At 42.4% G+C, this 27,378-nt stretch overlaps 1 protein-coding gene across 1 annotated transcript; it reads right to left on the reverse strand.

Moving 5' to 3' along the window:
• Window positions 1-636: 636 nt before the first annotated feature.
• On the reverse strand, window positions 637-27,100 carry pdgfra (platelet-derived growth factor receptor, alpha polypeptide). Its single transcript, XM_074636119.1, has 30 exons — window positions 26,892-27,100; window positions 23,528-23,603; window positions 21,823-22,113; window positions 19,828-20,088; window positions 19,279-19,418; window positions 18,005-18,167; window positions 17,464-17,656; window positions 16,469-16,584; window positions 16,080-16,376; window positions 15,729-15,995; window positions 15,467-15,597; window positions 14,637-14,805; window positions 13,948-14,137; window positions 13,695-13,810; window positions 13,453-13,579; window positions 13,164-13,360; window positions 12,567-12,661; window positions 11,392-11,524; window positions 11,022-11,126; window positions 10,659-10,769; window positions 10,173-10,326; window positions 8,427-8,578; window positions 8,050-8,165; window positions 6,702-6,824; window positions 6,484-6,595; window positions 5,747-5,846; window positions 5,477-5,582; window positions 4,199-4,434; window positions 2,122-3,475; window positions 637-1,870 (listed from the first exon to the last, which is right to left on the reverse strand). The coding sequence occupies exons 2-29, from the start codon at window positions 23,583-23,585 to the stop codon at window positions 3,328-3,330; spliced, it is 4,407 nt and encodes a 1,468-aa protein (XP_074492220.1). The 5' UTR covers window positions 23,586-23,603; window positions 26,892-27,100; the 3' UTR covers window positions 637-1,870; window positions 2,122-3,327.
• Window positions 27,101-27,378: the final 278 nt, after the last annotated feature.

The following is a 27,378-nucleotide window of genomic DNA, read 5'->3' on the forward strand; positions in this document are numbered from 1 at the left end:
TACTTGAATATTTCCATTTTAAGCGACTTTATACTTCTACTTCAGTACATCAGTATCTGGCAGCTGTAGTTACTTTTCAGATTAAGATTTTACACAAAACAAACTAACAATAAGCATATAAAATACACTACATTGTGAAAGATTAAACCAGAGATCATATTTACTCTCATAAAGAAAAAAATACTAATTTCTGTTGCTTGCACACTTTCTTTTGTGACACTAATAATCAGTGTAATCAGTAATACAACAATTACAGGGAACATTGTACTGTTAATACTTCTGTTCTGCATTTTGAATGCAGGACTTCTACTTGTAATAGAGTATTTTTACTCTGTTGTATTGGTTCTTTTAATGATCTGTGTATTTCTTCCACCACTGGTGTATGAGAAGGTCCCGACATATAGAAGCCGTTTTCCTTTTTCCAGTCTTGTATTATTCATACTGATGTTATTTACCAATATGTTATGTTGCCAAATATATAAAATGAGTCTCATTATTCTTGTCCAGGATCTTCTATTGCATCTAATATCCTTGTGGACAAACAATAATAATACAATACAACCCCCCCCCATAAATCCTTTTTATATTCCTAATATTATTTCTGTTTTAACACTTTAACATCACAGAGAGCGAGTCTTTTTGTTTACATTATAAATCATTTATTGAAATATAAATCATCTGAATGTACATGATGTAACATACGGAAACATGGTATTAAATCATCATACTGGGTGTGTGATTACCTATAATTACAGATAACTGTACCGTCGCCAACACATCAGCTCACCTGCGGCACAAACATTCACATCCACACGGGTTTATTACTCGTCTAAAAGCCAAAGCTAGATCAAGATCTCTCTCTGTGGTACCTTATTCTTTTTTCTTTCTTTTTTCTTTCTGCAAAACGAAATGGAGAAAAGAGGAAAAGTGCAGCAGCAGATTATATAATCACAGTCAACAGGAAGAGGAAGAGGCAGTGGCACAGCTGGTACAGTAGCTGGGAGGATTACACAGATGTTTAACATCAGGTCGACATGAATCTCTATAGTCCGTCTAGTGTCTTAGTATAACTACCACGTTTACTGACATGATGAACTGGGTTTCTCTTGTATACCTTTTATTTTGTAGTAGCTAAATTGATTACTATCCGTATCGTACATTAAAAATAAGACAAAATATGAATATTTCTAATCCACAAATATTGTCAAAGACTATATGTTGTCCTCTATATGACGGCAGATGTTTCCATGTGATTCCTATGGGAGGAAGATTATTGATATTGCTGTAATAGATTCATCAAAAGCCTTGGTGCAGTAGCTTAAAGGGACAGTTTGGGTTGTTTTGAAGTGGGGTTGTAGAAACAGCACGGGAGCAAAGCGATGTCCTGCTGTGGACGGAGGCAGCAGCTTAACACCTAAAAAAATTCAATATCAGTTTAAGTGTACGCTATATTTAGAATATTTCCACCGCTTTACCTCGCCGTGACTCTGAGCTATATAGTCTATGTTTCCTACGGGGAACTGAAGCCGTTATCTATGCTCTCTTCAAAGCCACCAGACTCCTTTGAAAAAACAGTACTTTTACCTCACAGAACAGGGGCGTTGCTGGTCTACCGCTCCCTCGATTGGTTAGTTTGTGTTAATGTGTGACTTTGGTAAGTTTGAATTTACCAAAGTCACACGATAACACAAAAAAAGTAATGCCCGGTACACACTACACGAGAATCAAGACGATTTTGGGTCTGATTCCTCCCAACAATCGTCAGCAAAGCCCTGATTGTTTGATGGTTCTAAAGATGATCTTTCCAGATGTTCCTGTGGTGTGAGGAACGTTAAGAGTGTTTTTTACACCCCCCCCCATCCTGGTCGCACTGTCCCCGAGGACAGCCGGTGACGCAGTCACGTGGGAAACAACGATACACAATAGAGAACCAAGCTGACTGAAGAAGGAAGGACAACCACCACCGTCATGGCGGCCGCGGCTAATGCATGAGCTAATGCTAAAACGTGAAGCATTGATGTGAAGCACGTTGATTTGTGGTAACAACACAAGTGTTTATTTAATGCGTCTCCATGACTTCATCCATCCTTCGTGAATTTTCGGTACAATGTAAAAACTAACATCATGAATTCTTCCTGTCCGTCGTCTGGATGTTTGTTTACACTAAAGTCACGTTTGATCACGAGAGATTTTGCTAGATTTATGTTTTTCTGTTGTCTCTTTCAATGGAGTCTGGTGGCTCTGAAGAGAGCATAGATAACGTCTTCAATTCCCTGTTAAAAAGATCTGTCTGACGGCGAGGTAAAGTGGTGAAAATACTCTAAATATAGCGTACTCTTGAACTGATATTGATCTTTTTAAGTTTCTAAAATCTGGTTCTACTAACTCCATCTACTGTAGGTAATATACACTGACTATGGAGAAGTACCTCATACAACCCCACTTCAAAAACACCCCAACTATCCCTTTAATATGTGCTTACATAAAATACTGTCATCCCAATAAGTCTCTCTTATAAAAAAAACAACTCTGGAGCTATTTACAATACAATCACACTTGGTTTTGTTTTTCAAAGCCCATAAACGACACACATCTGACTGAGGTCTTCAGGGGACGACATCACGTTGAGAAAAAGCTCTATTCTCATCACCACTCAAACAGCAACATCTACTCGGTATTCACAAATAATACATGTTTGACATAATGATGAAGTAAAAAAATAAATTTGAAATAACCGCACGTATTTCCCCCATTGAATACAGGATATGGTCATAAACACAAACATAGTCCAGATTTTGTGCTTATTGCTACTGATTGTGCCAGCATCAGGTGCTTCTCTTGCAGCGGGTGAGTGTTTACCTGCCGGTGCTGTTGCTAGTATTGGACTCCTTTAGTTTAGTGCATCCGTAGTGGTTAAATATATACTTTGACCAACGTGTATAGTTCGTCCCTTCTTTGCTTATATTGCTGTTAGAAAAATGCCCGATAGAATAAAGCTCTGCAAATTAAAAAAGATAATCCGACACGCAGGCCTCGGTGGTTCTTTGAGTCCCTTGATGTCACGTTGTCATCAATGCTCGCTCGCTCCTCCGGCCCGACAGGGGGCGGCGTCCAGTGGAGGAGTGAAGGGCGTACCGTACCGTCACCACAGACTCATCCAGACAGGGGAAGTGGTTTTGATTGTTCTGTCCTCTGAATGGGGCGGTGAAGGAAGGAAGGAGGAACGGAGGAGGGTCCACAGCCGAGAGTCTTTGGTTGATTTTACAAGTTTTTCTCTGTCTCCGACCCCGTTTCCTCGCTGCTTCTGCTCTACAGGCCAGGTAGTCGTCACAGGAAGCTGTCCTCCCCGAGGTCGCTACAGTCCAGACACATCTCATCCAGCAGCGTGATGTCCTCCAGAGTCTCGCCCTCGCGCTTGGCGAAAGTGGAGCTGCTGGAGCCCGTCTCAATGGCGCTCTCCTCGGACGTCTGAGAGCTGCAGGGCGACACGGAGGAATGAAAATTAGACGAAAAATAAAAATGACAGTTTTTGTGCTTAAATGAACGTTCCTGACTATTTCTACCGCCATTTCCGTATCACCTTATATTATCTTGAATAGAGCGCTACAGGAATGAGTCCATGAGTTAGCATGTTAGCACTTCCTGTTCCCTCGTCTGGAAATCAATGGGTTAACACAAGTTTAAGATTTTAACTTTTTGTTTTACGACATAAAATACATCAATAAATACTCCACTCGTGAATTTTGAAGCTTTTATGAGTCTTAAAAAAGGCGGTTGCTAACAAGTGGCTTAATGAGACTACTAAACGCCGACTCGTCCTCCTTCACAGCCACGTTACTCGCATTCATGCGACCGTGGTGTAGTTTGTTTATAGCCTAACGTTAGCTTTTTACGTCTGGTGATTGCATTCACGCTACAAAAATCATAAAAGTGGTTTTCATTTGTGGAGATTATCTTACTGAACAAAACGTGTAAGAATCATAAACGTTTGTTTGCCACAGAGTTTGTTCCCTGCAGCGCTCTATACGAACATTCAGGCTCCCTCATGTGGCTCAGAGGTGAACTGCAGATATAAATGTTAAATACAAGACTATGGAAGAAATTCTGCTAATTTATTTGGCGACCCGAATAAAATCTCCTCAGTCTTCGGGAATGACTGCTATAGACAATATATAGAGTAGTGGAGGTAAATGTTTACCCGTGTCTGTTCCTCTTTCCGTATTCGTCATCAGATATGGGGTCCAGGTCGGGGAGGGGGATGATGTAGCCGCTGTCGGAGCTCAGCCGCTGCTCGTCGAAGCCGCTCTCCCGGTCCTTCAGTTTGCCCTGGTTCTTGTAGGTGATGCCGATGTAGGCGTCGTCGTTCTCCACGCACATCCGGGTCACGGCGGGGTGGTCGCTTTTCAGGAACTCGTGGTTCACCCGCTCGTAATGCTGCACAAGATAGACAGATACATTGGGGTTAGATGCTTAATACAATACAATACTACGACGGTGTATTAGGGAAGCAATGTGGTTCCTTATTGCCACTTGTATTTCAGAGAATACCTGAGTGTTCTCGGAAATTTTCTACTCAAAATTCAGAGAATGTGTGAGTGTTTTTCTCGTGAATTTATAACTTTATAATCTCGCAACTTTGTGTTTTTTTCTCCTAAATTTTCCACTTTAATCCCAAAGAATATCCAAGTTTTTCTTCTTGTATATTTACAACCTCAATCTTGGAAAAAAACATTTTTGGGAGTTTTTCCTGGAATATTACCCCCCTCCCCCGGCTCCATTATTATACTTTTACCTATAATGGTCTTAATACGCCGTTGTACAATACAGTGTAGAAGTGTAAGCACAGAATTATTGAAGCTCATAATAACGTCTGAGGAGAACTGCAGTACGAGTGTGATCTCTGGTTGTGTTGCCAGCTGGACGGTGCGATCCAAACTGAAAATCACACATCCCGTCCAGCCCGAGGTGCTAAAGCAAGAGCCCGGTTCCTCCTCTGCCCCCCCCCCCCCGGCCATTAAAACGCTGTGAAGGAGCCCGAGGTGAAGCTGTTTTGATGTGCCATGTGTAGCGTGGAGTTTAATGGGGTAATTAAGGTTGGGTGGTGGAGGCGAGAACTGGGGCAGCGTCGTTAGCCAGTCTGAGGCCGGCCGCTCCGACATCCAGCTGCTGCATTTACACTCTAATCACTTGTTAGGTTGAAACGCAGAGAGCCCACAGAAACACTCTCAGAGGAAGTGGAAGGAGGTTTTAAATGAGCAGCCTGCTACGTTAAGAGTGTGTTTAAATCATTTTACTTTGCTCTGCAAAAGTAAAGCGCGAGAGAGGACACTTTCAGCCAGAAAACAGCATAAAGAAAAGAGAGGAACGTAATGTGCAGGTCCAACCGCGGGGTCAAGAATGAGAGGCGGTAAACTAGAAAGCAGGTGTTAAGAATCCAAAGAGGTCTGGTGACCCGCGAGTTCACGAGGATACTCACCCTCTTGTAGCTGGAGGGCAGCAAAGACGATATGGTGTCACTCAGACCCAGGAAAGTCGGCCTCTTCTCCTGCTCGCTGTTCCAGCACTTCATCATCATCTCATACCTGAAAAAAACAAAACAGGTGATGTTACACCTCAGAGAAGTGTTTGACCTGTCCTCTACCTTGTAATCTCGCCATGACTCATGTCAGCCACCGTATATCACAGTTTACAAAGTTTACAGCATTCCTCATCTCATGTCAGTGAATAACAGTGAATGATCACGTACACGTCCTGAGGTGCGTGCTCCGGTTTGGACATCCTGTATCCACTCTTGATCTTGTTGTAGAAGCTTGAATCCACGACCATCCCAGGGTACGGGGTTCCACCTGCGGACCAGAACACATTCTCATGAGTTTCATCGTCCACCTCCAGTCTCATGGATTTATTTTCTCTCACGGCGCTTTCACAAGACATAGTCCTTTTGGCTAGTCCAAATCCGTTGTTTTCTATTTAGACTGGTTCGGCTTCACGGTGCACAAATTAAAGCAGACCAAATTAAAAAATAATAATTAGCTAAGGGGCGTGTATAAAGGAGCAAAATGTATCTTTTTATTCTTGAGAGCTACTTCTTCTATGCAGGAAATTGTGGACTTTATTGCTGTTGAAGTTTTTTCTTTTCTTTTTTTGGTACTGATCTACTGTGAGCATGAATCCCTTCTGCTCCAATTATCTCCAATGACTTTATAAATATCACTATTTTGTGGACTTTATTGAGCATATTCTGTATGTTCTGTTCGGCCCAGATGTCAAGCAAACATCAGTCAGTCCTCTCCCACTCATGTTAACCTGTCGTTTACCTGTGTCCATCTCAACAAATGCCCGTCTCGGACCGGTTGTTTTGGTTTGCACCAGAGTACGATTACAGCGTTCACAACTGCCCAAACAAACTGTACCAGAGTACTATTAAAACGGACTAAATGTTGGCTTGTGAAAGTGCCCTAGTAGACACTTGCAGGGGCTCACCTAAGGAGAATATCTCCCAGAGCAGGATGCCGTAGGACCAAACATCACTCAGAGTGGTGTACATGTTGTCAAAAATACTCTCTGGAGCCATCCACTTCACTGGGAGGAAAGTCTGCAGGATGACGGAGAGGGGAAATGTTCAATCACACTTGTAAAATGGAAAAAAACTAATAAAGCTGCGTTTTTAAGCATGAAGTGAAGAATGAACGGAGACTTACGCTCCCTTTGGAGACGTAGTTGTTGTCGTGCATGATGTCCCGGGCCAGTCCGAAGTCACAGATCTTCACTATCTTTCCCTGAGAGAGGAGGACGTTCCTGGCGGCGAGGTCCCGATGCACACACTGCAAAGAAAACAAAAAAACAAGTAGAGTAAGCATTATGATCAGCAGCTCATTGCGTCATAAAGGACTGTTTTCAACCCTCAGCTCCATCCGTGCCCAAACCGACACATCTCGCTCCCACAGCTTCTATTTCTGTATGTGTTTCATTTCAGCCCGGTTCATTTTTAATGCCGCTTCATATTGCTTTATAAAGCCTTTGTGTAAACATGCCAGTTGGAGGGATGGCCGTGACCACTGGATATTTAGGGATAATAACTATGAAGCTGAATGAATAGCTTCTGGCTGCAGCGGTAATTCTAGGCCTGGCGGTGCTGCTGCTATATTCAGCCCCTGGCCTCTCAGCAGCCTCCACAACACTGCTTATCACACAACGGCCTCAGCCGGCCCCGTTTGGCCGGCACCGCTGTCACCATATAGGACACGGTGCAAAAATCCAGAGGAATGTGAGGCTGCAGGGCCTAAAACCATAAAAGCTGCACAAATGTGGAAGAAATAGTTTCAGCAGGATCTTTACAGCTCTTCACAGCTTACAATCCTTCATTTGATTTATGAAAGTTTTGATTCATATGGATGGTCTCTCAAGGAAGGTGTCAGATATGGTAACGCTATTTATCATCCATAAAGCTATTATCTAAGAGTAGTCAGTCTGTTAATAACAGACGTCACCCATTGGTTTGTGGACTGCCGGTTTTAGGCGACGGACATACCGGACGAAACCGCGGATAACTCCCAGACCGGTAGTTATAGAACGCCGAGACAGCAAACTGTCAATCACAAGGTAGCCACGCCCCAAAAGCGTAAAGACTATGATGTTTGCCAACAGTGTTAGTCCAACGACGCTCATCGGATCGATGGCGGTTTCTCAGTTGAAAAAGCAGTTTCATGTCATGATGCCAGAACACATCTGTATATAACAAGTGGGCGTAGTCACCATGACGTCACTCATTTGTTTGTGGACTACGGTTTTGAAGCCTCAAATTAGGCATTTTGGCCGTCACCATCTTTTTATTGGCCGCTGCCATTTTTTTTATTGGCCGTCGCCGTCTTGGGTTTTTGGCTTGACTTTTCAGACCCGGAGGTCACCCACTGATGTATATATGAATATCTTATGGCTTGTGTTGTTGTGTAATATGCAAGCTACTGTTCCCTACATGAGTTTGCAAAATGAAAATGTTCAATAATAAATAACATTTTCATTCATTGTCCCTCTGTGGACACAACTTACATTCTTGGAGGACAGGAACTCCATGCCTTTGGCCACCTGGTAGGTGAAACTGAGCAGGTCGGTGGTGGAGAGGCCTTCGTTCATGTCGTCTGACAGCAGGTCGTCCAGCTCGTCCTCTGGTTTTAGAAAACACACACAGAAAATGCCATCATGTACTGTAAATATAGCACTGGCTGCTCCGACCTGGCTTTTACTAATGGCAGGGAGAAACCGGGCATTATTATGTGTGTGCTACAATTATCCTCTCCATGTAATTACAGGGCCGTACCGAGAACTAAATTCTGACAAGGGTGTACCCCTCGACCAACACTGACTCAAACACAGCGAGTAATAACTCAGAGGAGAGAGTGAAGAGGAGGACAGAGAGGAGTTTGTACCTTTCTGAGAGGGCGGGTGGTCGTATTCAGACTGCTGGATGTCTGAGTACTTGGAGCCGTTGTTCATCTCCAGCATGGGAACATACTGAGTGTTGTCGGACGACTTCATATCCATGTAGTCCCCTTTGCTCTCGAAGGACAGGATCACATAACTGTGTGCAAAGAGACACAGAGAATGATGGACATGTGGGAATATAATAAGAAGTATACATCGTATTCTGTGTACGTCAGTGCCCTTAAATCCTCTCCCCTCCCTGTGGCCGGGCTTAGAGGAAGATGTGGTCGAGCCCTAACATGGTAGCCGGCAGGATTAAATCATGTTATGGTCAATTCGAGGTGTGGTCAGTGTGAGTCATCCATCAACACAGGCGAGCTTTAGAGAGGGAGAGGGAGGGAGAGGGAGGGAGAGAGGGCTGCTGTTTCACCACGCAGACAGAATTAACAGGTACCTCCAACACAATGAGATTAGGCTGAAAGCTGAGACCACTTCAGACTGCGATCTGATTAGGTGAAGACGCCAGACGATCTCTTCAACCGGGGAGAAAATGGCGATAGAGTTACCGATTAAGGGTCGGGGAGAATGTTGAGTGTGTGTGTGAGACAATTGTGCAAATTGTTGTGACAATGGCAAAGTAATACTTGGGAGTGGCAAAGAGGAAGTGGATGGATGTAATAGATGTATTTAAATGTTTGTGTTTTTGTCCTTTCATTAAAGGTTCTCTATATGATATCCAGAGCATTAATATAACATCAAACTATATACTATGTAAAGATATAGAGGAGTAATGTCTACCTGAACAGAGAGTGAAGTCACTCTCCCTCTGTGTGTGTTAGAATCAGAGCTTCTCTCTGTATTTTGTTGACATAGCCAGCTGGCCGTGTGTGCTCTTAGTGTTTTTGTCGCTTGGTTTTTTGGAACCAGATGTGACATGAGAGGGTGGAGCTGAGTGCAACCGAACACTGAATAAAACATTTTTTAGGCGAAAGGGTTAAAGTTCTAAGACGCAAACATGGACAACTCCAACCGTCGGTACCGTTTTTGTCTACTGATCGGTTAGTTTTTCAGATTATTTTGTGTGCTTTTTGTTGTCATTTATTTTTTTTGTTGTATTTTTCTTAATTATGTGAGCTTGACTTTCTTTTTTGTCATTGTTTGTTTTTCTGCATATGTTGAGGGGAGGTCTCCTGTCACATTTCTCACTGTTTCATTATCTGGATTTCATGAAGTCATGCGCAAATGTAGCTCAATCATTATTTCATTATGGTTTAATATTTAATTTAATTGTTTGTGAACTGTTCGAAACTTTTATTGAAAGTATGTACCGGTATATCATTTTATTTCGATCTACTATATACAGTTCCACTAACCTGTTGCAGGTGGGACATAATTAAGAGACGCACAATTTTAAGACACATGTTGGGTTACATCAAAGCTCTGTGGATGCTCTTGACGGTAATATTTCATTTTTTTATGTCACAGGAAAGCAGAGTTGTTTGGTAGTTGTGTGTTGGGGGAGCGAATGTAGACTTTTGTTATTTTGGTCGAGTTGTTAATTAGTATTTTCTCATATTCGGAAGGACAAATCTGTGTCTGTGAACTGGGCCTGATGCGTCCTATTGTCCCGTTTCTGTGCAGAATATATTGTGGACCTCAGCTCTGTCTGGTGTGCTTGCTCTCCTACATTTGCTACACAAATAAAATAAATGTAAATGCATTGTATGCTTAGAGACATATATATGTAATACCTTCTGCTGCTCTCGTCCGCAGGGTTGATCCCAAAGATATCCATCTCTTTCTTGGTCTTCTCTGGGTTCAGGCTGAGGAAGGTCTCCCTGTTCTTGTGCAGGTAGTTGACCAGGTCCCCGTAGAAGCAGTACTCAGTGATAATGTAGATGGGGCCTGGGAGGGAACAACACGGCAGATAAAGTCGTGCATGGGCGTCAGTCTGCAGGCTAATCTTATCAGAGCCTCGTAAAAGGCTAAAAGCACAGTCAAGAGGGCAAGCCTCCACTTTCCCATAAAAAGCCTATTAAAATACCACACCAACCCAGAGCTGAGACCGGGCTGTCAGTCTGTTTGGGCTGTTAAATGATCTGAATGAGTGTGTACGTGTGCAGGTTTTTTTGCAGCATGAACGTGGGCGTTATTGTGTGTCTTTTGGTTAAACTGAGCTGTTATGATACACTATGTGTTTGTCTATGAAGGCGAGTGTGTGTATGTGATTTAGTCACCTGACTTGGTGCACGCTCCCAGGAGGTTAACAATGTTGAGATGCGGTCCGAGATGAGTCATGATCTTCAGTTCAGACATCAGGGCCTGTTTCTCACTGGAGCGGGCTGTGGCTGAAAGAAGGAACAGCAACCAGTGTGAACATCATCATCATCATCGCACATAATCAAACAAGCCAAACAGCCACATTCTTTCATCTGAATCCTATTAATTAATCGCTTTATCTTGCTGTAAAAATCAGGATTTATTATCCTGCAGATTCTTTAGTATCTTTCTAGTTCTGCAGCAGTTGAATAAAATCAGCTGTCAGGATGATGAGGTGTTGCTACACAAACATCTTTCAGTGTTTTCACTGTTAAACTCACGTTTCAGCATCTTCACTGCCACCTTCATCACAGGTTGGGAGCGGCTGAGTCCGTAAGCGGTGCCCTCGACCACCTTCCCGAAGGCTCCAGAGCCCAGGATACGACCTGAGACGAAACACCACACAGAACACCGTTATCAACAAAGAACCTGCACAGACATACAAACACAGCCGGGCTCTCTGGATGCCTCTGCTCTCTCATCTGTGACTCGTTCAGTGGCTGAACATCCCCTTGATCACTGAGTCAAACCGAACCCCTTCTGCCCAGCAAGATAAGCTCATGACTTCAAAGACCGAGTGAGGCTTCCTGACCGGATGGTCCCTGCAGGGAGCCACCGATACACGACTACATCTTTATCACATCAGCTCACCGAGCACCAGTCTGTCCCGGGGGAACTCCCATCTGGAGTCGTAGGGAAGCTGCATGGGATCCACGTAGATGTACTCATGGCCGTCCGGGCTCACAGACTCTATGACCCTCCAGCGGATCTCGTACCGCGGTTTCTGGAAGACAAAAACACACACAAGAGCTGATTAATAAAGATAGTTGGATGTGCTGCTGGGTTTCATATTTGGCTTTTGGGACAGTTTTAACAGCAGGTTTCTCCTCGACTTGCAAAGTCGGCCCACAAATTTGTAATTTATTAGCTCAGTAGACTTTTGCTTTGGGTCGGAGCGTTGGCGGATACCCAAAATAATTTGGCACAGTTCACAACTGAAATTCAAAATACATTAGTGCTCGTTAGTTGTCATAAACCACTAATATCATTCATTTTAACCTCATAAGTCCCACCCCTTTTTTGGAATTATCACCTATTTGGCATACCCAAATGGAAAAGCTTATAACAAAATGAATGTATGAGGCTTCATTTGAAAGGTAACATCTTCTAGTTCCTGAAAATATGCTTGTTTAGCTTTTGTGAAGAATCTAACTGATCTAACCATGTATAACATGTCCATATTGGCACAAGTTTAAACATTTATATGTTTATGCGTGATGCTAAGCCGCTTAGAACTAGCCTGAGCAGGTCGCCGCGGGCAGGCAAGTGGGGTTTAATGCCGGATTCACACCAGAGCAGCAGGCGAAGTGCGGCCTGCAATGTCTATGAAAAGCTGCAACGGCCGCTGCTGAGGTCAACTAGCTGCGGCCGTTTAATTCTGCGGCGAAGTGTGGGTAAACTAAAAGTTGGGAAAAGTTTAACTCTTAGCAGTGAAGTGAGACAAGAGTGGACCCGAAGCCAATCAGTAAACAGATCCTGTGACATGTTGAACTACGTTACAAATGATTTCTTCCCGCCTTAAACACATGAGCACGCCTCCTGGCTGCAGAAAAATGTGGTTATTGTGGCGTGCCGCACTTCACCGCTGCCTGGTTTGAATTCGGTGTAAGATGTTAAAACTGCAATCTTAATCTGAAAACATGATTCAGGATGTTGATTTTTAGCAGGCTACTTTGCTCCAAAATAAGTTTTTTCAAACACATAAAGACAGCAGACGAATAGATGAATATGTGTGGAGAATGAATGCAGAATGGTGGCAACATTACCTGTTTCCAGATAATAACCAAGACAATGAGTGAGATGATGACAATGACGAGGAGCACCAGCACAGCAGCAGCTACAGTCAGCTCTGGGTGAGGGCCTGTTCAGGACGAGAGCCAGCGGTCACACACGTTAGATGGATGCAACAAATTAATGAAATGCTTGCAATGAAATACGTGTTGCGTAACAAATGCCGTCTGTCAGGCCTACGAAACAATGAAATCCATATGGTGTCCAGATTACCAGGACCAAAAGGTATGCTGGGAAGATAACATGGAAGTGGGGGAGGTTTAAAGGGAGTGAGGAGGATGGGGGTGTAAAGCTCATCTGGGAGGACCAAATGGCCGAACGATGTCTTGCTTCCCTGCATTAGCTGTCAGAATAAGAGCCTCCCTATCAGCTGTCTGACCACAAACTCATCATCTGACAGCTGCTGTAACACTGACAGCCCTGAATACAACGCCTGTCACACTCTGAGTGTCAGACAGAGGAAACAACAACATCACATGTCACTTCAAAAGCTGGTTAAAGAGGAGAAGAGGTGACTTCAGAAGGAAACAAACATGGAAGAAACGCGTGTGTTTGTGTGTGTGTGTTCGTACCGTTGGACACCAGTTTGACCTCCCTGCTGACGACGGCCATCTCGTTCCTGGCCAGGCAGCGCACCGCCAGCGTGCTCTCCAGGTGGCCAAACATAACCTGGCTCTCCAGGTTGCTCTCCTCATCCATGTGCGAGTCCATCGTGATCTCCGTGGAGTTGGCGGGGAGCGGCACCCAGGCAGACGAGTCGTTGGCACAACTTGAACAAAAGAAGAGATAACGGTATAAATAATCAGTTAAAGTCTGGAAGCATCTCTGATGTCTGTTGCACTAAAATAAGACAGAACTCACTGTTTGATGTTCTTGCAGACGAACCACTCCACCACCGGAGTGGGCTGCCCTCTGGTGATACACACCACCGACTGGCCCGTGGCCGAGCCGTGGTGGATGTCCATCAGGTCCACGATGAATGCAGGCACTGTAACATCCGACAGAAAGAAGGTAAGCATTGGTCGAGAAGGGCCAAAAGGTTGTGAGAGCAGTATCTAAAGACAGAAAGGTAATGAAGGGCTCGAGGCATTCCTCTCTCTGACCTTTGACCTCCAGGATTAAACTGACGTCACGACTTTGGTCTCCGTTCTCCGCTCGCATGGTGTAGTTCCCACTGTCCTCCTCTTTGGCCCGGATCAGGGTGAGAACACTCATGTAGCTGAAACAGAGCAACAAAACCAGCAATAAATACAAAGTCATAAAAGTCCACAATGTCAGTAATGACAGGCCTGGCTGATGTGTGGGAATGTCAACGCTGAGCTTGTCATTAATCGACCTCGTACGACGGAGACTCACCTGGTCTCGCTGACCTGCTGGAGGCTGGTGGAGATCTCCGCTGTCACGTCGCTGAGCGGGACGCCGTCTTTGAGCCACGTGACATGAGCGCCGGGGAAGGAGCTGATTTCAGCCCTGAACTCCCGGACTTCATCCAGCTCTGCCGATTCATATTCTCCAAACTCCGGATAGACGGACATGAACTCTCTCGCTGTTGGAAAAGAGGAAAGGCTTCATTATTTGTATTTATTTATTTGAATAATTATTATTTATCTATTATTAAGATTTTTTTATTTATCTATTATTTTTTAATATTTATCTATTTTTATTTACTTTTTATTTTCATTTATTTATTTGTATCTATATTATTTATATATTGTCGTTCATATTTTTTTATTTATCTATTGTTTTTTATTTATCTTTTTTTATTTTCCTTATTTATTTGTATTATTATTTTTTTTATTCATGTATCATTATTTTTTTATTTATCATTACTTTTTTTATTTATCTTTTATTTTTTTCCTAATTACCTACTATTACTATCACTATTTTTATTTGTGTAATTACTTGTTCTGTATGTGTGAATTTGAGATATATATATATATATGTCAAGAGGACTATAATTTGTATAATGAAAAAATACCAATAAAAAGAAGAAGAGAGGAGAGGCCAACTGACAATCACAATTAAACGAAATACAGTTTTCATACCATAAACTCTGACGACTAATTCCTTCGTCTGGCTCTCGTCGCTGATGATATCGGTGATGGAGCACGAGTAGATGCCGCTGTCTTTGGTTGAGGCCTGCGAGATCGTCAGGGTGTAGAGGATCTCCTGATTTCTCTTATTCTCATGCACGGTTTTCACAGCACGATTTGCCTATAAAAACAAAAAGAAACTTTATGTTTCACTGCAAAATCTTAACAAGTATATTTGTCTAATAAATGGTAAATGGACTTGGACTTATATAGCGCTTTTCTAGTCTTCCGACCACTCAAAGCACTTTAATACTAGGCAAAATATCTCATAACCCTTAATGTAAGACAAACCTAACTTTTGAGCATTACAGGCTCATTATGACACACAACACTTCCTAATACTAGTAAAATGTAGCTCTAAATGAGTTTTATCAGCTAATTTCAAGATCTCTTTTTATCTTTAAAGGCCTAAATATCACATCTTATTTCAAGAAATCTTAGCAAAGGAATTTTAACTTGTTCCACTGGCAGATTTTTTTTACTTTTTACAAGCAGAGACATCTTGTATTCATTGTTTTTTGTTAACGCAAATTTGTTTTAACGCCACTCATTTATTTAACGCATTAACGCAATTGATATTTCTGAGGTTATAAATTAAGCTAGAGTGAAGATACTGATATGAAACTAAAAAACCTAAGGAATCCATTGGTACCAACCATGTCATACTAGCATGTCATACTAAACTGGCATGGCCATTTTCAAAGGGGTCCCTTGACCTCTGACCTCCAGATATGTGAATGAAAATGGGTTTTTGTGCTGCACAGGATGACGTGTTCCCTCACCAGTTTGCCAGGGTATTTCCAGTGGTCTTCCAGTATCTCAGACCCCCGAGCCACACAGGTGACGGTGATGGTGTCTCCCACCAGCAGAGCGGTCCGTTTGGCCGTCAGCTCAACATGCAGCGCAGCACCACCTGAGATACAACAATTTTCAAGGGTCAAGGGGTCAAAATGTGAAAAAGAAAGAAAGCATGGAGCTGATTTGAAAGGTAAGACGCCTCTTTTTCAAGTGACGTCACACATCTATCGCAGATTTTACACGCACCTGTCCAGCCGTGGACGATGTACTCCCCGCTGTAGTGCTCCTCTCCGTTAATGAGCGCCATACAGACGTAGGTTCCAGCGGTGAACACTCCCAAAGCGCCCCTCTTGCTGTCATAAACACTAGACACGGGCTGCTGGGTGTCGACGTTAACCAGCGTCACGTTAGCGCTGGGATCGGACACTCGACACTGGATCTCCATCTCCTCGTGGTCGGACAGGACGTGGTTGCCAAAAGGCACCGGCGATGGCACAAAGGGAACATCTGGATCTGGAGTTGGAGTCAAATAAGTTTCTCAGACCCCAGAAAGTAAAATCATAAAAAAAAAAAGACAAGCTCAGAGCTGCTGCATACCTGGCACGTAGATGTAGATGCTGCTGTCCTCCATGTCCTCGCTGGTGTTGTTTCTGTAGAAGCAGGTGTAGTAGCCGGTGTGCATTGCGGTGGCGTTGTCCACGGTGACGGTGGTGACGAACATCCCGCTGTTGTCCTCCTTTGTTTGCTCGTGAACGTCGAACGGCATCTCCCAGGCTAGTTTACCCTCTGCCTGACAGGTCAAGGTGAACGGAGTGTGGAGGGGTACCACCATCTCCTCTAACGGGGGCAGCAACACCGGGGCGTAGGACGGTGGGAACATCATGGTGGTGGGGGCTGAAAGAAAGACACGGATAGCACTCATTCATAGATCGCAAATCTATCTATCCATCCATCTATCCATCCATCCATCCATCCATCCTTCTTACCTTTCACTTTGAGGGTGAAGGAGAAGTGAGCGGTGCGAGAGCCGCTGAGGGCTGTGATGGTATAAGTCCCGTTGTCTTTCACCAGAGTCTGCCGTAATGTCAGAATGCTTTGATACCTGTGAGGAAAAAGCATTAGCAAACATTTTTGTCATTTAAAGGAATTGTTGAGTTGTCCTTTGCTTTCTTTCCGAGAATTAGACGAGAGGTTTGATGCCACTTTCACACCTGTACGGTAAATATGAATATGGAGCCAGCGGCTGGTTAGCTTACCTTAGCGTAAAGACTGGAAACAGGGGGAAACAGCTAGCCTGGCTCTCTTACAAAAACATCTACCAGCACCGATTAAAGGAACAGTATGTAACTATTGACAGAAATGGAATGTAATATTAATAACTATGTTTTCTTTTGTGTATAATCACCTGAAAATAGTTGTGTTTTCGTTCCCTTAGAATGAGACGTTTTTATCTACATAGGGAGCGGGTCCTCTTCACGGAGCCGGCCGCCATGTTTCTACAGTAGCTCAGAACGGACAAATCAAACACTGGCTGAGAGGGACATTCGTGTTTTCACGTACGTTCTCCTGCACGCTTGGCACACGGAAGAAGTTTCAGTTGGTTGCAATCTGCAACCTCACCACTAGATGACGACAAATCCTACACACTGAACCTTTACACTGACACATTGTGGTTTTACAGGAGGCTATGGGCCGGACTATCCCTTCAGGAAGTTTCTGCTTCTAGCCAAGAAGTAGTCTGACACATAACTGCCCGTAAAACGGCGGATTGTTGTTTTAACACTTTGGTTTTGACACAGATTCAACAAATGATTTCCAGTCTTTATGCCAAGCTAACCATCTCCTGGCTCCAGCTTCATATTTACCATGCAGACGTGAGAGTGTCCAAAATGTCAAACTGTTCCTTTTAAACTTATGAACTGCTGTCAACTGAAAAGCCTCATCCATTAATCTATTAACAAATCATAAACTTTATTCTCACCGGTTCCCTCCGAGGTGGCTCGTTTTGGTGAGGACGTAGTAGGTCTGAGGCATCGCTTTGCCGTCTTTCAGCCAAGACACTTTGGGGGCCGGGTAGGCGTCAATGAGGATGGTGAACTCGGTCTCCTCTAAAAGGCCGACGAACTCCGTCGCCAGAATCCCACTGTGGTCCAGAGCCACGAAGGAGTTCTCCTCTGAAGAGAGAAACAGAAAATAACAAGTGGATGTTAATGGGTGAAGAGATGGATTCAGTGAGCGAGGGCTGAGACGAAGGCGGAGAGAAAGAGAGGTGAAATGAAGGCCTGACACACATCTGCTGGAGCCATCCCATAAAACACAGTAGCTGATGTTGAAAGCAGAGGTGAAGCTTTACAGTCGGCTGGTAGAAAATGACTTCCACACACACCACTAAAGAGCACCTTGTGCACATATGTGAAACCACCACAAATTCAACCGAACGATGATGATGAGGATATTTGGATTAAGTGGGTGTCATTAAGTCAGTCATTAAAAAGGTATCCAGGAAACGAAGGAAGACCTACCGAAGACGGTGACCGCCACGCTGCTGACTCTGACCTCGCCGCTGGATTCCTGCGTGACGGAGCACTCGTAGGAGCCGCTGTCCTGAGAGGTGGCTTTTGGGATACTGAGGGTGTAGACGACCCGGTCGGGAAAAGTCTGTTTCCTCTGAACTGCATCTACAGCCTGTAAGAACAGAAGAACAACATGGGTTTGAGAATAATGTGTACGTGGGAAGTGAGTGGTGAAGCAAGAGAGAGAGAGAGAGAGAGAGAGAGAACGGCAGCGAAGAGGGCGAGTAACGTTATCGACTCCGGCCCAAGCAGGAAAAGTTAACAGAGTTTGGTTTGTCCGTTCTGGACTACTTCCTCCAATAAGAGGACCCACTCCCTATGGAGATATAAACGGCTCATTCTAAGGTAACGAAAACACAACAATTCTTATTTCCAGGTGATTATACACTAAAAAAAAATTATATTCCATTTATGCCAATAGATTCCCCTAATTGTTACACACTGGTCCTTTAACTCTCAGTGTTTTTACAGGTAGGATGTATGAGAAGCGGCGCGTCGTGCTGCTGAAGGCTAATGGTTAAAACACTTGCTGGGACACAGGAGATAAATCAGGATCACAGAGCTTTTTAAAAGCCCCTAATTGCAACTGAGACCAAAACCAGGAGTCAAAAAGACTCCAGCGTTCCTACCCCTCAGCCGTCTCTGGAAAAGGACTTAGTGGAATCCCATGCAGAGAAACAGACGGCGTGCTGCATAGATTAAGAATCTGAATATAAACACAAACAAACGTAAATTGCTTTTGGATCCTTTCAGCTAAACACTTCAAAAGCATTACATGTTTAGCTGGCTGTCATTTGCAGACAGCATCTGTCCTACAAGTCTTAAGGTCACCGGGGTCAAAGGATTTACTGTTTTCACTTCTTTTGAACCGCCTGCTCAAGCCTCGAGCCATTTGTCCTGAACTTCCTGTCCCTTTTGCGTATATGGGGTTAACAGCAGCAGGAGCTGGCTTGGCTTCCGTCCTCATAATGAAGACGCAACATTGGGTCGCTGCTTTCCTAACACATACTTTGCAACCACTAAGAGCTATATTCCACTTGCCGCTGCTGCAGTAGGTTCAGGTCCAAAACCATTATTCGCTAATTTAAGGCTCAGTGCTGCTGGGGAGGAAATGACATGGAAATATGACAAGGGGTTGAAGGAAATAGGGGCGAAGAGAAGGCGGAGAGGAGGCTAAATTGAAATAAAAAAAACACACACAGACAGACAGGAAAAGGGCTTGCCTGTTTTTTAGGATGGAGCCACTGCTGATGGAAGTTGAGTCCAGCGGGCGAGACACACGTGATGTTAAACGGCTGCCCGGCCCTCACCGTCTCCCCACTGGCTTTCACTTCAACTTCGAAATCCTCCAGCTCCGTGGGGGCTAGAGGGGACCACCAGAGAGCAGATATCAGCATCACACGTCTCCCAAGATAGGGACAACTTGATTAGCATGAGCTCATTTATCACCACGTGGTGGCTCAGTAGGTCGTCATTACTCCCTCACACACACACACACAGAGTGAAAACAGACGTGTTAAGTCATCTCCCTCTGTGATAATGACGTAATGTCATGGCTCTCATGTGGTGACATCACCCTGCAGCCCTCTCATGGTAAACAGACGTGGGGAGTGATTCCAGCTGTGCAGATTTTTTAATCCTTATCCTATTACTGAAGTGCATTACACTATAATAACTTCACTCCTGCTCATTCTAAGCTTGTTATTTCATAGAAAAATAGAATTAAAACTAGAATCATCAACATGGTCTCTATATGCACATTCTTGGCTTACCCTCAGTCTCCACGGTATAAATGACACTTCTGAAAGTCTGTCCGTTCACTGTGGTTTCACACTGGTACTGTCCGGGCAAGAGGCTTCCAAAGAAGCCCATCTTGTTGTCGTAGTAGGCAGGCATCTCCTCTCCGCTGGAGACGCTCCTCAGGATGACGTGGGTGTTGGGGTCCGACACGCGGCAGGAGATGGGGGACCCAAGTGTCTGCATGGGGACGACCAAGTTTTCAGGGGTCTCGGGGACAAATGGAGCCAGGGGATCTGGGTGTGCAAGCAGAGGAATGAGGTCATGATGGGATTTGGTTTGATTGAAAGGCATCATTGTTGATCCATACTTCTTTTTCATACTTAATTTCATAATAAGTAGTTTAATTTTTATTCTACATTTCTTTAAAATGAGACTGTGTAACTTTTGAAAGAAGAAATAACACATTATTCCTCAGGGGTTTTGCTGCTACAGCCTTACTAAGTCTGGTATTACCATGTTATCTCAATATATAGTTAACAATATAACTTAATATTATCCATATTATACCAATAATTTTTACTTGTGAACTATTACCCAGTCTCACTTTAAATGGCAATACACAGTAAATCCATGAATTAGTCAGAAATGAGTCCTAAAACCTGGAAATTAGTTAGCATTTTGGCACTTCCGGTTCCCTCATCTCGAAGTCAACGGTTTTTTTTAATGGGTTTTTGGTTAGATGCCTGAAATAAGGTCTGTGGTTTAAGGTTAACATAAGTGACATTTTCACGTTTTGCTCTACAACATAAAATACATCAGTAAATATCCTACTTGTGAATTTTGAAGCTTTTACGTCACTTAAAACACTTAAAACACTTAAAACCTGGTAATTAGTTAGCATTTTTGCACTTCCGGTTCCCTCATCTTGAAGTCAATGTTTTTTTTTTAATAGGTTTTTAGTTAGTTTAGAATCCTAAAATAAGATCTGCGGTTAAAACAAGCGTAAGAGATTTTAACGTTTTGTTCTACAACATAAAATACGCCTATAAATACCCCAATCGGGAATTTTGAAGCCTTTATGTGTCTTAAAAAAGGCGGTCGCTAACAAGTGGCTAAATGAGGCTCCAGCAGTTGTCAAGGAGATTTACGTAAACGCCATCACGCTTAATATTACATTGGTCCCCAGTCATGTTCGTTAACAGTCTAACCAAAGAGTATATAGAAGCAAAGAGATGAACTCCGGTGTTTTTGTTGACAACATCTGCGGCTGCCATTGGAAAACGCTTATTATATAATACAATATGTTATTGTTTAACAGCCCTAGCCCTTAATTTAATTCATTATTATGTTCATGTATAATTTTACATATTTTATCTGTTCTTGTTCAGTATGCACCTTGTCCTTTTACTCTAATGCAATGATCTATGAGCCATGTTGTTTGTAAATTTGAATTTGTTGAATAAAAAAAAATATATATGTATATATATACGATGCGTTGCGATGCGTTGCGTTGCGATGCGTTGCGATGCGATGCGTTGCGTTGCGTTGCGTTGCGTTGCGTTGCGATGCGTTGCTTTGCGATGCGTTGCTTTGCGATACGTTGCGATGCGTTGCATTGCGATGCGTTGCATTGCGATGCGTTGCATTGCGATGCGTTGCGATGCGATGCGTTGCGATGCGTTGCGTTGCGATGCGTTGCGTTGCATTGCGATGCGACAGTTGGAAACGAATCAGCATATAAAATTATGGTATTCTGGAAATTATAAGGTTTAGTATAATAATATTGAATAATTTAAGTGATATATGTGCACACATACTAATCATAGGTCAAAACAGCTTTAAATTTGGTTGAATTATAAAAAGGCTGAAGTGGTAAAACGAAGAGCCGTTTGGGAGTCGAAAGAGCCGGCTCTTCTTGGTGAGCTGAGCCAAATGACCCGGCTCACTAAAAAGACCCGTGATTCCCACCCATCACTACTAGCTACAACATTACGTCATCCATTCAGAAAAAAAACAACCTCATTCACCTGGGACAAAGACATATATTCCCGCCTCGTTGTCGTCTTCCGGTTCGTCCTCCAGGTCTCCTTCAGGTGTCTCGTAGGAACACATGTAGTAGCCGGTGTTCTCCACGGTAGCGTTGTAGATGAACAGCGTGGCGGTGTAGTATCCCGGGTAAACGAAGGTGTTTCTCGGTAGCGGTTCGTCCCAGACCACGTTTCTCTTCCCGGTGCAGCTGATGTTGAACACGGAGTTCGGCTGGAGGGTGAACTCTTCTTCGTTGGACACAATGGTAGGAGGCGACAGACCGGAAGTAACTGAAAATGTAGTTTTAAAAAAACATTAGAGAAAATGTTAAAGGTCCCATATCGTGCTCATTTTCAGGTTCATATTTGTATTTTGTGTTTCTACTAGAACATGTTTACATGCTTTAATGTTAAAAAAAACTTTATTTTCCTCGTACTGTCTGCCTGAATATACCTGTATTCATGCTCTGTCTGAAACGCTCCGTTTTAGTGCATTTCAGTGGAATTGCAACAGAATTGCGTTGCTAGGCAACACCTTGGGTCCATGTTTACTTCCTGTCAGCTGATGTTATTCACATACACTGCAACAGGAAATAAACTGGGACACATTTAGAATGTTTACGTTTAAAACTGTGTAATGATCTTTATCAGTGGTTCTCAAACTTTTTACATCAAGTACCACCTCAGGAAATATTTGTGTCTCCAAGTACCACCATTATGACCGATGTTAAAATACAGTAGCGTAGGCCTACCCTATTCAGCAATGCACAGTTCACGCAGGAGGCAAATTTATTCCTAATAAGAATATTACTTATTGTTGACTTTTGTCAGCCACAGCCACGCTGTACAAAGGGGTAGCACTAGAACTGGCACTTAAACTCTTCCATAAAACCATAATAGTTCCCGTTTGCAGTGCTTATGAACCCTTCATCATTTTAGCTCAGTTACAAGCTAAACTGTCATCACAGTTTAGCTTGTAACTAATTGTGGATGTTACCTGACGGGGTAGCAGCGCTTGCATATACTTTTTTTTGTTTCAAAATAAAAAATATTACAGCAAAGCCAAAACTGATTTTAAATCCCATTTCAATGATCTCATGATTAAGGTATTTTCATATGTAGTAGTATTTTGATAGTATTATATGTTTATAAATTCATTTTATTTCATTTTTTAAAAATATTTCAGAGATTCCTCCGCATACCACTAGAGGGAGCACGCGTACCATCAGTGGTACACGTACCATAGTTTGAGAACCACTGATCTATATATTGTATATTTGTGACATCACAAATGTACAGACATCCTAACGGCTTGTTTCAAACGCACAATTTCTGAATACGGGCTGTGTGTGTATTTCTCCGTATATTGAGCGTTTTGATAGTTTAACAGTATTTATAAAGCACTTAAACCTGCTTTATAATATAAAAGACATGGAAATCTCACTTTTTACAATATGAGACCTTTAAAACATCAATATTATGCATATTACTATAGACATTTTTAAACATTACAACATAAACATCCTAAATTGGTTGTATTTCCTGTTGCAACGTGTGTGTTTTTTTTAATTCAAAAGATTAATTCACAAATATTGAGGCAATCATTACAATTACAAAGTTATCCTCAAAACAGAGCAGATATCAAATTTGACATAAAACATTTATACAGAAAATAAAAATAAAATAACCAGAGTAGCATTCCTACCTGAAACCAGCACCACCATGATGCCCCCAAAGACGACCCATGTCTTCACCCCATCCATGACTATGGATGTTCTGACCTGTAAAGACAAAAAGTTATTTAGTCAACAAATACACTTTTTTTTATTATTATAATTTGGTCCTTCCTGATAAAAGATATGATAGAATGCCACTGTCTCCACATATGATAACAATAAAATGTAATCAATAAATCAGTCTCTTATTGACTTCTTAAAGCACAATCCTTATGTGCAGTTACACTGACTCTTGCTGTTATAAACCCACACAGATTTATAGAGGGAACTTGGCAGTAACACTTGTGGTCTCCCACATCACTAAAAAAGTAAAATTCACAATATTACAAGGATTATTCTTCATAGGATGAGGGTGAAGATATGAAGACGTTTAAATTCCAGTGCGTAAAGAAGAATACACTTTTTAATTATTATTATTATTTGGTCCTTCCCAATAAAAGATATGATAGAGTGCCACTGTTTCCACATATGATAACAATATCAATAAATCAGTGTCTTATTGACTTCTTAAAGCACAATCCTTATGTGCAGTTACACTGACTCTTGCTGTTATAAACCCAGACAGATTTATAGAGCGATTTGGGGAACTTGGCAGCAACACTCGTGGTCTCCCACATCACTAAAAAAGTCAAATTCACAATATTACAAGGATTATTCTTCAAAGGATGAGGGTGAACAATACATTTGTCTGTGCAATATCGTTGATGCAATATACACCTTACGTGCAACTACCTTTGTTTACATTTATTTATATATTACATCTACTTTACCTGTTTTACAAGTGCAATTACCTCTGTTTACATTACATCTATTTTTATATTTTATACTTCTAGTGTAACACTTCTGTTTATATTTATTTATTACATGTACTTTACCTATTTTATTTGCTTTATAACTGTGTGTTTTACATTTTATATGTTTTATCTGCCTCGTTTAGTCTTGTCAAGTATTTGTTTTAAAGCACTGACCAGAAGTGGCAACTGTGAATCTCGTTGTATTTAATACAATGACAATAAAGCTTTCTATTCTATTCTCTTCTATTCTAAGACGTTTAAATTACAGTGCATAAAGGAGGATGGAGGAAACAGGATGGAGAGGAGAGGCAGGACATGTGAGCATAAGGACGGCCGGTAGAGGGCGACACAGTCCAGGCTTTGAGGGCACGTTGAGTCTCATCATCTCCAGTTTACCAAGTCGTAAAGTTTTTCTTTCTTGCCTGATTGAAGAAAAATATCCACTTTTCATTGCTTTGACTTACAACTCTTATTGCCAAGCCTTAAAATTACCCCTTTTTTCTTGTTTAATCCAACCATATTTGTAAACAAAATGTCTAAAGGGACCCCTAATTAAGACAAGTTAAGACCATGGCTGCTCTCAACTCATCTCACAGATGCTGTCAGGTTTTGTCCTCCACATTCCTCTGGTCTGTCTGTCTGTCAGATGTTGGATCAGGGTGTTCATTGTGGACCACACAGTTTGAGAGGCGTGCATTATAAAAGAAAACCACACAAACCATCTCTGCTTCAGGAGTTATTTAACTTAAACTAGTTTTATATTTGACCTCCTATAAGCCACTGTGCATTATATTCTGTATCTTCCATCCTGTCCCCAGACAATAAAAACTTTTGCCCCCCCCCCCCCTTTGCATAGCTTCCTGTGGCCAACTTGTTTTTTTTCTTTAACTCTATAATTTGCACAAAAGCAGATATGCATGGGAATCAGCTGAAAAAGCCTAATGCATTTTGACGTGTTTGTGCACACGCCTTGTCTCAAACAATTTAAATAAGGGGATTTTTTGTTTTTGCATTGGGTTTGGCGAGGATCCTCTGCGTAAATGTAGACTAAAAAGCCTGGAGTGGCCGTCAGACTCCTGCATGTCCTGCTCTTCTTTTATCCCACCACCACAACCACCAGCAGCAGCAAATGGTCAGATAGCAGATGCATCGCTTTGCAGTGGAGCAACAGCTGATAAGACTCAACTTTCTGTCATATTTGAGTTCAATCCTGCATCAAAAAGTTGGAGATTATTTTGAAAAGAGAATCTGTTTGCGCAATAAGCATGGAAAAAAAAAAGTTTTGCATATCTCTTTATCTATATATTTGTGGGAATCAGCTGATGTATATTGACTTGTTTGTGCACAGGCCTTGTCTCAAACAATTTAAATACGTTTTTTGTTTTTTTTTGGATTGGGTTTGGCGAGGATCCTCTGTGCGTAAATCTAGACTCAAAAGCCTGGAGTGGCAGTCAGACTCCTGCATGTCCAGCAGCAGCAAATGCTCAGATAGCAGATGCATCGGTCTGCAGTGGAGCAACAGCTGATAAGACTCAACTTTCTGTCATATTTGAGTTCAATCCTGCGTTTAAAAGTTTGATTTCCATGGAGATTAACTTGAAAAGAGAATCTTCGTGCGTAAAAAGCATGAAAGAAAAACGTTTGCATATCTCTTTATCTAAATATGTCTAAATTTTTTGACCACAATCAGTATTCCTTGGTGACCCCCCACCACCAGCAACAGCAGCAGCAAATGTTCAGATAGCAGATGCATCGGTCTGCAGTGGAGCAACAGCTGATAAAACTCAACTTTCTGTCATATTTGAGTTCAATCCTGCCTCCAAAAGTTTGATTTCCATGGAAATTATTTAAAAAAGAGAATCTGTTTGCGCAATAAGCATGAAAAAAAAACGTTTGCATATCTCTTTATCTATATATTGGTGCATATTTTTGGACCACAAGCAGTATTCCTTGGTGACCCAGCAGGGTTAGGTGGTTAATGAAGAATGCGTCGCTCCAAAACGTCTTTTCTTGAATCCATTGAGCTGCAGCTCTGAAGCTTTTCATTCCCAGTTTTCCACTTTTTTTAATTCCTCACATTCCTCGACCAGACGAGAAAACAATGTGATGTACAATTTCCAAAATGTGTTTCCAATTACATGCCAGGCTGCTGCGTCCCAGCGACACAATGGAGCCTTCAGTCTGCGAGGTGAGGTGACACCTCCAGCTGTGAGGCCGAAACCGAGCGCTCTTCTCCCGCAGAGGCAGCGACATCTCCCCGCTCGGCGTCCAGCGGTGACACCATATGGTGGAGGTGGAGCAGAAATCTCATCTAAAAGAATATATACTCTGCTAAAAGTTGTGTGCAACTTGCAGGGCGACAATGCATCCCCTTTTTAAACTTTTTAAGAAAGTTTTCCAGATAATCTCATAATTGGACTAATTAAGCCTGCAATTAAACTCATATTAGACCTAGAGATTGTTGTTCTATATCTTACTTTTCTTTTTTAAAGACTTGTTTAAATCATCTTTTTTTGGATCCCAGCAACCTTTCAATTACCTTTCAGTAATCCCCTCTTTATATTCCGTTGATGTCAGTATATCCACAGTGAATTGGCGGCTCCAAAAAGGCGCAGTAAGGATTCCTCTTTCTGCGGCTGTAATCCTCACAGATCCTCACAGATCCTGATGCTGTGAAACCATATGCGCTCCTCTGTCCGCATCCGAGACCGTCCACACAACTGAGCTCCAGCTAAGCGACCTGTAACTGATTCAATGTTACAGTCCTCACAACTCCCTCCTCCTCCTCTTCCTCCCTCTTCCTCTTCCTCCTCCTCCTCCTCCTCTTCCTCCTCCCTCCTCCTCCTCCTCCTATCTAACTAGAAAATTACTTTAGTAAAAGTTAAAGTCACCTATTAGAGTATTACTTGAGTAAAAGTACAGATATTTAACCAGAAAATTACTTTATTAGAAGTTAAAGTCACCTATTCCTCCTCCTCCTCTTTCTCCTCCTCCTCCTCCCATCTAACCAGAAAATGACTTTAGTA

The sequence above is a fragment of the Sebastes fasciatus genome, chromosome 5 (assembly GCF_043250625.1).
Source record: "Sebastes fasciatus isolate fSebFas1 chromosome 5, fSebFas1.pri, whole genome shotgun sequence".
Lineage (NCBI taxonomy): Eukaryota > Metazoa > Chordata > Actinopteri > Perciformes > Sebastidae > Sebastes > Sebastes fasciatus.

Bases quoted from the DNA above. Each gene is read 5' to 3' on its own strand.
- pdgfra (XM_074636119.1), bottom strand. From the start codon at position 23,585: ATGGATGGGGTGAAGACATGGGTCGTCTTTGGGGGCATCATGGTGGTG. The intron at 15,996-16,079 runs GTATGCAGCAGC...CTCCAACTCCAG, and splicing joins CATCTACATCTACGTGCCAG to ATCCAGATGTTCCCTTTGTG. The intron at 6,596-6,701 runs GTAAGTCTCCGT...GTCATCCTGCAG, and splicing joins ACTACGTCTCCAAAGGGAGC to ACTTTCCTCCCAGTGAAGTG.